At 43.7% G+C, this 12,872-nt stretch overlaps 1 protein-coding gene across 3 annotated transcripts in view; it reads right to left on the minus strand.

Annotated features, from left to right (window-relative positions):
• AEBP1 (AE binding protein 1) overlaps window positions 1-12,872 on the minus strand; it is a 35,306-nt gene that overhangs the window by 1,818 nt on the left and 20,616 nt on the right. For all 3 annotated transcript variants that reach the window (XM_007420029.4, XM_007420028.4, XM_088139080.1), the window contains 14 exons: window positions 11,734-11,826; window positions 11,251-11,346; window positions 10,877-10,948; window positions 9,888-9,997; window positions 9,521-9,660; window positions 9,008-9,092; window positions 7,253-7,397; window positions 6,742-6,833; window positions 6,293-6,416; window positions 3,697-3,893; window positions 3,026-3,205; window positions 2,189-2,528; window positions 797-936; window positions 48-147 (listed from right to left, as the gene is read on the minus strand). In XM_007420029.4, coding sequence (XP_007420091.1) covers window positions 48-147; window positions 797-936; window positions 2,189-2,528; window positions 3,026-3,205; window positions 3,697-3,893; window positions 6,293-6,416; window positions 6,742-6,833; window positions 7,253-7,397; window positions 9,008-9,092; window positions 9,521-9,660; window positions 9,888-9,997; window positions 10,877-10,948; window positions 11,251-11,346; window positions 11,734-11,826 — 1,914 coding nt within the window. The remainder of the gene's footprint in view (window positions 1-47; window positions 148-796; window positions 937-2,188; window positions 2,529-3,025; window positions 3,206-3,696; window positions 3,894-6,292; window positions 6,417-6,741; window positions 6,834-7,252; window positions 7,398-9,007; window positions 9,093-9,520; window positions 9,661-9,887; window positions 9,998-10,876; window positions 10,949-11,250; window positions 11,347-11,733; window positions 11,827-12,872) is intronic.

A 12,872-nucleotide genomic window follows, 5' to 3' on the forward strand; every position in this document is an offset into this window, starting at 1 on the left:
AAGGACCTCTTGTGTGCTTGTCTGCACCTTCACTATTCCAGGCCTACCTGTTTGCACATCATGTTTGATCCCCATCACAGAAATGGAAGCATTAGCAATGGGAACTCCTTGTTGATCTGTCACTGTGCCCTTAATGCCGCGATGTACCTGTAAGCAGAAGACTTCAGGTAGGAGAGTTATATTTTTATTTTAAATTGTGTAGATGCCGCCTTTCCTCTTGTCATCCACCTCAGGCATCCAGGACACTGTTCTGAAAAAATCCATTAAGCCATTCAGAAAACACTGAAGCCTTCTAAGAACTCTGATGGCTCATAGGTTGATTGGGTGACTTAGGTCCAGTTACTTAGCCCAAGCTGCTTAGTGGTGGGAGGATAAACTGAAAGGAGACGCACCCCTGTGGACACCACCCTGAGCTCCCAAAGAAAACATGACATAAATGTAATTTTAAAAATGTATATTAATCATTTCCCTCTTGACTTCCATTAAAAAATTACCATTTGGGAACAACAATTGGAAGGCACAACTGTTTTGCATCTACTCTATAGGTCATCCAGCCATCAGAGGATGGACAAGTTGCCCTCTTCATTCACGTATGATTTGGTGAAGGACACTCACACGTGCAAGCAGAAGTAGAGCTGTATTAGCTGGTTGAATCCTTACTTGACTGAGTGTGGTCTCAGGTCCATCCAACGTACATTGAGACATTCTAAAGACAAGGTGCTATTTTTCTGTATCTGCCCAGCACAGCTGAAAAGATTTGTTCACCACCAGTCTCTGGGCCAACTCTGCTCCTCACCTGCTCCATAAATGTCAGCAGAGATTCCTTGTTATTTTCCCACTCCTGGGGTAGTTCACTTTCATGGGGAAACTTGTCACACCCAGGGTAGATCGAGAGCTCCAGACAGTTGGAGTGAAGGTAGCTGAAATCATTCAGGGCTGAAAGAGTGAGGAGGAAAAGGACATCACCATCCACTCTCCACTTAGGGGCTTAATTTGCTTGACAAACTCATTTCCTCAAGTTGTACAAAGACTTTGCAAAGTCAGAGGATGAAATGAAATTTAGAAAATGTGACTGGTGTTCAAACCCCTGAAGTGTGAATTTCACAAGAAACAAAAATTTGTGAGAGAACTGCTTAAAAAAAAAGATCCCCCATTTAGCCTCATTTCCTATCAGAGGTCACAACTACCTACAAATCCACCTAAATCTAGTGGACACAAGAGAGATTACAATTCTGAACTCCAGATTTACTGAAGCAAGATAATTCAGGGAATAATATTGTTATTCTTGTTAGATAATTGCAAGTCAGAAACGTTTCCATAATTCTGCAAATCCCCATCTACCCCCTGCCCAGTCAGGCTCTGGGATAATAACACAACACTCTAAAAATGAAATGAACTTCTAAGATTTTCACATGTGAGATGGGGAAGGCTAGGTTACCAGTTTGATCATGCCACAGGCAGCATTCCCTGCTAACAGTAAGGACAATAAAGGTCCGTTTGGTCACATTTTGGTCAGTATACCACAAGCACTGCCAAAGCTCCACTTTATCTTAAGCCTGTTTGCGCTATTCCACGCAGATTAAGGACTTTAGTCTAGAGATTACCATGCAAGCCAACATCCTACCAGTTAGGGTACATGCCTGCTGACTCACATTTGGGGTGTATGAGGACAGAAAGGCATGAAGAGGTATAATGGTGGCAGTGGCGCCAACTAGATTCAGCTGTATTTCTTTCCCTTTCCTTATCTCATGCCTTTAAATTCTCTGGCTTACTATTTTACTATTCCTTTCTGTGTTCTGCAAAATGGGAGGAAATTTTGAACAAAAAAACCCAACGTTGTAGATCAGGGTTCCTCAACCTTGGTGACTTGAAGATGTGTGGACTTCAACTCCCAGAATTCCCCAGCCAGCATCTTCAAGTCGCCAAGGTTGAGGAGCCCTGTTGTAGATGAAAAAATATAGGATGCCTCTCTCGTCACCTATGCAAGTTCAGAGCCAAAGAAGAGAGAAATGAAGAGGCATTACACAACCACGACACAAAGAAAGGGGATTAGGGCAGTAGAAACTGAAAGAACCTTCTTTGAAATGTGCACGTCCGTATCCAGCCCTGTATCATGATTCCTGGCACTTCTCCTAACAGACCAGACTGTTGGGCTTCCTTCCACTCATCCACCATGCTTCGTACTTACTACCCACTTGTGGTTTCCACTTGGCCCCATTGACAATCCCCATCCCGTTGGTCATATCTTGATCATGGCAACCCCCACGGAATGTTTCTGTCATGCTGAGGTGGGCTGATGCATAGGAAATCGCCAGCCAGCGGAAGATGGCATGGTCTGGGGTCTCTTTGACCTCTGGGTTCTCCTCTTCATAGTCCTCCAGGGATGGAGGAGCCACTTCATTCTCATTGATGGGGTGAGCCATGTGAAAAGGATAGGAAATGAGTTTCTCGCCCCCTTGGAAATTGGCACCAAGCACAAAAGGGATCTTTTCCATCCAGGCTAAAATGGCCCTCACCTCGACTGCCACCTGGGAGAAAAAGGTTATGATGTAAAGTGAGGGATGCTGGAAAGAGCATTAGCACACCACAATACTTGAATGAAAAATAAGCACCTTTTTCCTGTAAGCCATGACTGAGTTGCTTCTTTTGATTTTTTTAAATGAAGCCATATAAGTTTACTTCAAATCAATTTTGACTCTTGGTGACTTCAAGATCCATTTAGTTTTCTTAGCAACAGCACAGAACCAGTTTGTTCTTGCCTTCCTCCAGAATGTTCTTTCAACAACTAGCCTAAAGCCCTGGGATTACATGGTGCTCTCAACCAAATACTAACAAGATCCAACCCTGTTCAGCTTTTCTGAGAGCAGCCAAGCCCAAGCAAAACAAACAAAAACGTTTGTTTCTTGGACTGGGGTATTTCTGGCTTTAAAAACCCTCATGCGTGTTTTAGGGGCTGGTGGGTTTTTCCTGCACCACCGTGCCAGCGTTCCAATGCTCAGCAATGTTCTTCCATCTGTTTACTTACTGCAGCCTCTTCTGCAAGGTAGTGATCAGGAATTGGGATATGGTGGTTGGGGACTTTGTGTGGTACCCATTTTCTCTCTTCTGCAGCCCAGAGGATACTGTTGAGATCAGGGAAGTTCTCAAAGAGGTCGTAGCCTTCTTCATTCCAATGTCCCAGAGCCCAATTCCCCAATTCTGAGCCCTGAAAAGAGGATTCACATGCATAAATCATATTCATGGCTAGACCTTACATTCATTTTTATTGTCTTTGTTTCTGAGATTGTCTAAATCACAAATAGGCCTCCATATTTTTGTTCCCCATGGTGATGTGCCAAAACAACTGCCGGGGAACTGTAAAGATGTCTAAAGATAACATGGCAGTTGTATATAAACACTAGCTTCAGATTTGCAAGGCTGAAAATTGCTTGGACACTTTGTGCTCAACTTGGGCAGAATATCTAATTCTGAAACAGCTCAACCAGCCAACTTTTTTTTTTGTAGCGAAGAGAGCAGGATAGGGCTGTGCAAAGCCAAACCAGATCTTAGTATGAATAATTTTAGCAAGCTAGGGCAATCCAAAATGGTGGGATTTCCCTCTGTTTTCCTTCTGTAATAGCCCCCAACCCTTCCAGCCTCTGGTTCCCTCCATCTCTCTTTGGATTCCTTCAGCTCTCTCTGCAAAGTCAGACTCACCGTTTGGCTGGCGATCTCATAGCCATCCGGATTGAGCGAAGGGACCAGGTGAATGCGGGTCTCCGTCACCAGGTTCCGGATGCGCGGATTTCCATCCTTGAACTCCTTGCAGATAAACTGCATCAGCATGAGCAGCAGCTCCCGACCCAGTACCTCGTTGCCATGGATTCCAGCTGTATAGCGGAATTCTGGCTCTCCTACAATAATCCAAAATGGGAGGTTGCTGCCACTCCATTAGAAAAGGCAACAGACAGTCCATATTTGCATCAATACCCATCATGCTATGCCCTTTCAGGGGAGGTAACATTATGCAAAGGGCAGAAAGAAAGCAGAGGGCGACAGAAATTAGAGGCACATTCAATAAGGCAAGGAAAATCCACTACTTGCTCTAATTTTTCACTATTTATGTATAGCTTGCAATCATTCATGACATCACCCCTGTCAAGCATAACTATTTTGTCCTTCGTATGTTAATTTTCAGATCTATACTCCTTGCTGCCTATATCAGAACAATATAATATTTGCTGACAATCATTTGGGTTCTCAGCCAACACTAGGCCATTGTCCACATACAAACTACCCATGTATGCACATACCTGATCAACCTGCTTCTACTGTCACCACAAGCAATCTTCATACATTTGCCCATAAAAACATTAAACCTCAAGAGATGCCACACGTCCTTTTCTTACTCCTTGTTCAAAGCTGAATCGTTTGCTATGCATTTCATTTATATCCATGCATGCATTCTTTCCATGACATGCTGCCCTTACTGCATTCAGCAACCAACCTTCTGTACACTTATGGAAAATGCTCCATAATTCAAGCTGTTCACTTTACTGTAGAGTTTCTCTAGATTAACAAATGTGCAATGAAAGTTCTTCTTCACATGCTTACTTCTCTCAGTTATTAATTATATCATATATATCATATCATAACAAAACTTACTTACTTACTTACTTATTTATTTATTAAATTTATATGCCACCCATCTCCCCCAAAGCGTGACTCTGGGCAGCTGACAATTAAAATCAAACTTCAAAAACAGTAAAAATATATATCTATCTATCTCCACATTAAATTAACTAAAAAAAAAAATCATACTATATAAAAAGACAATATACGTAAAACCATTACATTTCCAGTTTCCAGTCTGCTAATTTTTAATGTGTTTATTATTTTATTATTACATTCATATCATATCATTCATACATCCCCTGCCTGGTATAAGGGCATGTTGCATTCCCCAGGTTTTGTTCATTGTCAACTTTTGCACTCTTTCAATACTTTGCTGGGCAGATGTAACAAGCTAATCTCCCTCTATGTTTTGCATACACCTTGCTACCTTTCTCTTGGCATAAATAATAGTACAGTGGTACCTCGGGATACGAACTTAATCCGTTCCGTGACTCTGGTTGCAACTCGAGTTGGTCTCAAGTCGAGGTAAAGTTTCCCATAAGGTTCAATGTAAATCCGGTTAATCCGTTCCGCCCTCCGAATTTGGTCGCAACCCGAGGCAAATTTCCCCATAGGGTTCAATGTAAATCCGGTTAATCCGTTCCACCCTCCGCCCGAATTTGGTCGCAACCCGAGGCAATTTTCTCTTCAGAGCCTTACTCCTGCCAAGCCTGCTCTGCATTTTCTTTGGAGCCATGCTAACATGCACACCAAAAACCTTCGCAAAACACCACAAAACACACCACAAGCCTCACCGAACGTCTCCTTGCTACCGCGACCTCGCCCACAGGAAGCCGCGACCGCGTGCCAGCAGGGAAAATGGCTGCGGATCCGGTTTGTAAGTCGAGGTGAGTTTGTAACCCGAGGTAAATTTTTCCTGCCGAAGCTGGTCGTAACCCGAAATGTTCGTTAGTAGAGGCGTTCATAACCCGAGGTACCACTGTATTCTTCCAACTGACAGGCACAAATGCAGTCTTCACACATACAAGCCATTCCATAAGCTAAGCACCCTACTATAGTTTAACACTTCTCCAGTTATACTCTGTGCACCTGCAGTCTTACCATTTTTTCAAAATTCTCACAATATTTGTGAGAATAAAACAATATGCATGGAAACAAAATATACATCTTTGGCTGGAATTCCACCTAAAGTATCTTTATTTGTGTGTGTGTGTGTGTGTGTGTGTGTGTAGGTAGGTAGGTAAAACAGCCAGTGGGCATTGGCTTAATAGTTAGTAGTTAAGGTGGTTAGTAATTAAGGTGCTGGTCTAGGAGTAGGGAGTGGTTAGTAGTTAAGATCCTTGACTAGGAGTAGGGAGAGCCATGTTCTAGTCCTTTTTTGGCATGGAAGCTGGCTGGATGAACTTGGTCAAAAAAACTCTATCAACCTTTACTGGACCAGTGTGGTAGATTACAGTCCATAACCTTTAAGGAAGAGGCCTTCCTGCTGTAACAGATTGATTTGGGCTGGTAACAATAAGTAATATATGTATGCATTAGTGTGGACGTATGTATGTTGGGTCTCTGGGTGTACACCTTCTTGAACTAAGATGAAAAGATCTGCCATCCAATGTGTGTATTACTTTGGGATGCATGAGTCCTATTGAGCCTGGCCTGCTGAAGGTAGTGGGATTCTTACCCAGTTCATGCTCCCCTGGATTATCAGATATCTCCATAGCATAGATCTTAAGTCCTCGAAAGCTCTTGCCAATATTGTAGATGCGGGTGATGGTGGGACATTCTTCATTCACCACCTTCATAAGCTGCAGGGAAAGAAAACAATGGTACTCACAGCCAGCAAATTGAAAATAGAGGTGGGATTAGAGTGAGAGTTGGCTTCATGGAAGCATTTGAGCCATTCTGCAGATGTGCTGAACCCTTCCAGGGAGAATTTATAGGACTTACAATGCATCTGGACAGTACCAGGTTGGAAAAGGGGACCGTAGACACACTGTTGCATTCAAGTTGAAATCAAAATTGGAATGAACATATTGCCTGGTATTCTTTATCTCTAGTTAATACCTGACTGAAGGTCTTCAAAGCAGCATTTCTTTTAGAGTAAAGATCTTCTCCAACATGCATATTCACCTGTCTCATGTCCTTGTAGTTGTGATGGCGAAAGTCCAGGTTGTCCACTGATGTCATCACTTCATTCTGCAAACTGTAATAGCTGTGGATGCCTGCAAAAAGAGAAGGAAAGAGAAGGGAAGAATTGATCAAATATAGTAGGAACATTAATACCAAATCCTCTCTCTTTAATACCAAATCAATACTTGTTTATTACACAGTCAGAATTTTAGCTCTACTTAGCCCAATACTACCAATTTTACTAGCAGCAGCCCCCTAAGATCTTGGTCTTTCCCATCATCTTCCACAAGTTAACTTTTTTCAAAATGCTCATTATGAACTGGACTTGGCAAAGGTTAAATATGGGTCTTTCACAAGCAACACATGGGGTCTTACTGAACAATGATTCCTTCTATGAGAGATGAAATTGGATGTTTCTCCCTGATAATTTTTACACCTATTCAGATATAGTTTTAAACCCATTTAAAAGACCATCCTAAAGACCAAGGACCACATTTCCCCCCATGCTTACTGGAGAGAGGACAGCCCAGAACCTCCAATCTCATACAAAGGCTACCATTCCACGTCAATGGAAAGACCCGAATGAAACGAGCAACCTTCGGTTCGGGGAATTCAGTCATCACAGGAGTGTCCTTGTCAACATTTCCATGAAAAAGCTAGAAAAGGGAGAAGGAGAAACAGGGAAAGCTGTTTGCCAGTCAGGAAGATCCAGCTACTATATAACTGTATCCTGGAGACTGTCATTTCTCTTCCTTCAAGATCCTCCTAATATAGCACTTTATAGTACTTATATCCTTCAGGCATGTGTCCATTAAAAGAAGTTTTTTTTTAAATTCTGCCATACTTTTCATATCATTTGATATGACAAGACGGAGTGGCTGTGGGTTAATGGCTCTTCTGTATCCGGGACGTTGTCATCGTTGGTTCTGGATGGGGTAGCACTGCCCCAGACAGACCCAGTGCGTAACTTGGGGGTCCTCCTGGACTCACGACTCCTGCTCGAAGAGCAGGTGGCAGCCGTGGCCAGGAGGGCTTTTGCACAGCTTCGGGTTGTGCACCAGTTACGCCCTTTCCTGGATCGGGATGCCTTGCGAACGGTCACTCATGCCCTCGTTATCTCCCAGATAGACTACTGCAACTCGCTCTACATGGGGCTACCCTTGAAGAATATCCGGAAGCTACAGCTGGTCCAGAATGCGGCCGCACGGGCGATTTTTGAGGCCCGAAGAAGGACCCATATAACACCTCTGCTCCATGAGCTGCACTGGGTACCAGTTTGCTTCCGGGTCCAATTCAAGGTGTTGGTTATCACCTTTAAAGCCCTACATGGCATGGGGCCAGGCTACCTGAAGGACCGCCTCGCCCCCACGATCTCTACCCGTCCCACCCGATCTCGCAGAGAGGGCATGCTTCGGATCCCCGCGGTAAAAGAATTCCGATTAGCGGGGTCCAGAAGGCGGGCCTTCTCTGCTGTGGCCCCTGCCCTTTGGAACATCTTGCCCCCAGAGGTGAGACAGGCCTCCTCACTCCAGGCCTTTCGGAGGGACTTAAAGACATGGCTCTGCCATCTGGCCTGGGGCAGGGAGGGAAGGAATCAGAATTGGGGTTGGCTGGCCCCTTAGTGGTATGCTGTGGCCCCAGCGGCCTCTTGGATTTCTTAACTTTTTTATCTTTTAATGTTTGGTTTCATAACTTTTAACTGTATTTATGTTTTTTAGTATGTTGTAAGCCGCCCAGAGTCCCCCATTGTGGGGAGATGGGTGGGGACAAATTAATTAATTAAATAAATAAATAAATAAAAAATAAATAAATTTGGTGCTCCCTTGAACAAATGTTTTAATTCTTTTGACTGTCCTACGAGTTTCCACATCAAGTCTGATAATTTTCTCTACAGTCCCTCTGGAAATTAATACTGAAACTGATAGACAGATTTGCAAATCAAGGAACAACAAAACAGATGGGTGGCTATGGCTCTCAGACTTTCTCAACCTCTTGAATTCAATAGTGCAGTACAGATCCTTGCTAATCAGGACAAAGTTTTCAGTGCCCAAGGGCTGATTTTTTCCACTTGGCATCCTTCAGCTGCATTGGGACTACAACTTCCATAATTCCCAGCCAGCAGGGCCACTGCCAATTTTGGGAATTGCTGTCTCAGTCCATCTGGGCCCTGTGAGGTCAGGCCAGGTGTGAACAAGATTGTTAAAAGTCGTTTCACTTCACATCAGGCACCAGAAAGACTTTCCAAGGTCTTCTGAAGAGCACATACCATTTCCTCATAACCATTACTGTACATGAGCCAGTTCTGGCTATCGTTGCTGAAGCCAATGTAGAAAGAGGTGACAAAGTCCTCACTATGATAGACAAAAGAGAAAGAGAAGGCTGATCAGTGGGAGCTAAGAGGCTGGTTGGAGGCAACATTCAGTGTTCTCATCTCCCCCTTTTAAGAAAAGCTGAATTCTAGTCCTGATTAAGAGAGCCCTGAATATATGGGAGTAATGCTTAGTAGCAACTCAGAAGCCAGGAGATGGTCCAGAAAACTTCCATTAATCAGGAATTGGGATGCCCCAATCTTGTTTGTTCATCTTATAAATGATTATAAATGCTTACTTAATATCCATCTTGCAGAATTCACTTGCAGAATTGTAGAGGAGCATGCAAAGATCTAATACAGAGCAAGCCCAACTCTCCACTTTTTCCATCCACATCCATTTATTTCACCCATTCTACTGATCCTACAAGACCCCACGTATACAGCAGACTTGCCCTGACCCTCACATACTGGAGCAGAGAGTCCCGGCCTTGGGTGATGACTCCCGTGAACTTGGTGATTCGTCTTGTATCCACCTGGATCCACTGGATGCTACTGTCATCTTCTGCACACCACGCACCATCAAAGTAATCATCCTCATTGGATCCAGCCTGGAGGGGGAAAATATAGCAAGAAAAGAACAGAAGAACATATTTAAATCAGCACTGAACAAAGAATGCAAATCGCTCAACTTTCTGGAAAAAGATGTATGAAGTGGGTAATTCCTACTGCCCAGAGTCAGTTATTATTATTATTAGTAATAGTTTTGGAAGGGGGGATTTGCTACATTATTTCAGGGAGTAGATTTACTGCCTGGGATATCAATTAGAGGAAATACCTGCATGTTGAGGCGTCCACGCTGAGCTCCTAAACCATGTCGTAGCATGGAAGAAGACAAGATCTGATCGTCCTCAATTCGATGTGATTCCATTCCAATGGGAGGGCATTCTGAAAATCCAAAGACATGGGCAGGTCACACTCGCAGGTACACCGATGAGTAGCTGCTGCATTGAGTGTCCAAAGAGACTTCAGGAGCAGAGCTTTTAGGTCACCCTCAAAGCAACACTTTTGAATGGTTACACAGCCAAGCCAAGATCTTCAGGTGGCAAAATACTGAACAGCCAGTATTTCTCAAGTAGGTACAGTCAGTTGCATTGGTGCATATATTACTCCTACGTGCAATTCTTGACCAGATTTATACTTGGCACAATGCTATTATGTAGTTGATTGTTTTCTGCATTTACTGTGATGTATGAATCCAACCTCTCTGATTTAAAAGCTCACCAATGAAAAGAGGGGAAAATCAAGAACAGCTAAAAAAAAAAGGAAGGAGGGTCCGAGCATGGCAGAATATGGCATGGTTACCTTGTTCATCTGCACGGCTGACTGGCTTGTTCAATAAAGCATGGCTTAACACAATGTGTGAACACAGCCAGATACCCCATTCATTCTTAGACAACAGTCAGTTGCCTGAACAAATATCCCACCCTACTTTTCAGCCCAGAATACAGTGTTTCAACCTTAAGATTTTGATTTCATCATTTACTATCAGCCCTTTGAGGCAGACCAGGTCAGGGAACAGACCCTGCAAAGACTACTGGAACTCTATTATTATCTAGTATAATAACAGAATCTTGAAGGCCGGACAGAGTTTTCTGCCCCCCCCATACCAAACAGAATCAAGGTGGGGTTCCTTTGAGTCTCTTTCTCACATTCCCTTCTTTCCCAGGACTGAGGTGCCATTTCTCATTTATTTCCTCTTAACAGTTCTTCTCCCGACTCCTGCATTCCTTTATCAGTGTGATCTCTGCAGTCCTCTACACTTACTTATTTTCTCTTCTGGAGTCCACAGATTTTCATCAGTTTCCCATTTTTTCCCTCCTGTTTTCTTTGGCTTCTCTGCATGTGGGGAAGAGGCAGAGGAGAAGTTATCCGGGTAGGAAAGAAAGCAACCAAGAAGATTAAAAAAAAAACAGTAATTGAGGAACTGATGAAGGAAGGAGAGACACTGGATAGAAGTTAGAGGTATCTTTCTCCCACCTTCTGAAGTCTGTGACCCTAAGTTCACTCACAGGAACTGCTTGGCATAGCTTAAGCACCATTTGGTTAGTCTGCCTGAATATAACACCATAGCAAATAACCTCTAAATTATTAGTGAAGCTCAAGATGATGCTCCTCTCTTCTTTCTGGAGCTTACCCACCTTTCTGCTCCTTGCTTTTCTCCTCTGTCCATTTGCTGTCCTCTGTCTCACTTTCCCCTTCCTCCTTGCTACTGCCTCCCCCTTTCTTAGGCTTCTCTGATCCAAAGCAAAGAGAAAAAGTATTAATATCAGGCATTGGGATTCTGAACAGTGCAGACGTAATCTTTTTCAAGCTTGTTTGTTGGTGCAAATGGAAAAACAAGGGAGCTAAGTGATGAGAGTGCAAAGCAATCTTATAAAAGTGCAAGGGTTAGGGACTTACAGTTGAAGGGGAGGTAGTGATCATGCAGCTGTGATCATTCATGGAGGAAGTCACTGGGCAGAGTCACAGGGATACCAATGTTCATTCCCTCCCTTGCCTGACACTGGGCAGATTGGGAACTCAAGTTGGGATCTGCCACACCTTGGGGTCAACCAATCCATTCAATTCACATTCCCCCATAACAACATCCCCCATCCTGCAGGCTCAGACCATGTCCTCACTTGGTTTGAGTTTCTCCTCGTCTGTCTCCATCTCATCTTCATCTGTTTCACTGGGGAATTTTTTGGGCTTTTGGTGAGGTAGATGATAATCCACTACAGGGGAAAATGAGATCAGAAAGCAGATAAAGGAGAACTCCTACAGATGGGTTCTCTCCAGTTTCACCATCCTTTCAAACTAAACTATTCCAACTTTATTTGTTTTATTTATTTATTTTATTTATTAAATTTCTCACCCGCCCATCTCCCCCCGATGGGGGAACTCTGGGCGACTCACAACAAACATTAAAAACATAAATATAAATACATAAAACATCAGTTAAAAGCATTACTAAAAAAGGGGAAGGAGAGTCCAAGAAGATGAAAAATTTGAGGCTGAAGATAGGAGGCCTCTATGGAGCTAGCCATCCCCATGCTTGAGGTATTCCCTCCCCACCCCAGGCCAAGTGGCAGAACCAGGTCTTCAAAGCCCTACGGAAGGCCAGGAGTGAGGGGGCCAGTTGCACCTCCAGGGGCAGAATGTTCCAAACAGCGGGGGCTACTGCAGTGAAGGCCCACCTTCTGGACCCCGCTAATCGAAGTTCTTTTACTGAGGTGGTCCATAGCATGCCCTCTCTGTGTGATCGGGTGGGATGGATTGAAGTCATAGGGGAGAGGCGGTCCCTTAGGTAACCTGGTCCCATGCCATGTAGGGCTTTAAAGGTGATAACCAATATCTTGAATTGGACCTGGAAGCAAACTGGTACCCAATGCAGCTCACAGAGCAGTGGTGTTACATGGGCCCTCCTTGGGGCTCCAAAAATAGCCCGTGCAGCTGCATTCTGGACCAGCTGTAGCTTCCAGATACTCTTCAAGGGTAGCCCCATGTAGAGTGCATTGCAGTAGTCTATCTGGGAGATAACAAGGGCATGAGTGACTGTTCGAAGGGCATCCCGATCCAGGAAATATGACGGATATATTCATAGGGGTTTTTTTCAACATACAGTGGGGCAAAAAAGTATTTAGTCAGCCACCAATTGTGCAAGTTCTCCCACTTAAAAAGATGAGAGAGGCCTGTAATTTTCATCATAGGTATACCTCAACTATGAGAGACAAAATGGGGAAAAAAATCCAGAAAATCACATTGTCTGATTTTTAAAGAA

This window comes from Python bivittatus, unplaced genomic scaffold, assembly GCF_059951505.1.
Source record: "Python bivittatus isolate LINGU-HERP-01145 unplaced genomic scaffold, Pbiv_v1 ctg000320_np1212, whole genome shotgun sequence".
In the NCBI taxonomy this organism is placed as follows: Eukaryota; Metazoa; Chordata; class Lepidosauria; order Squamata; family Pythonidae; genus Python; species Python bivittatus.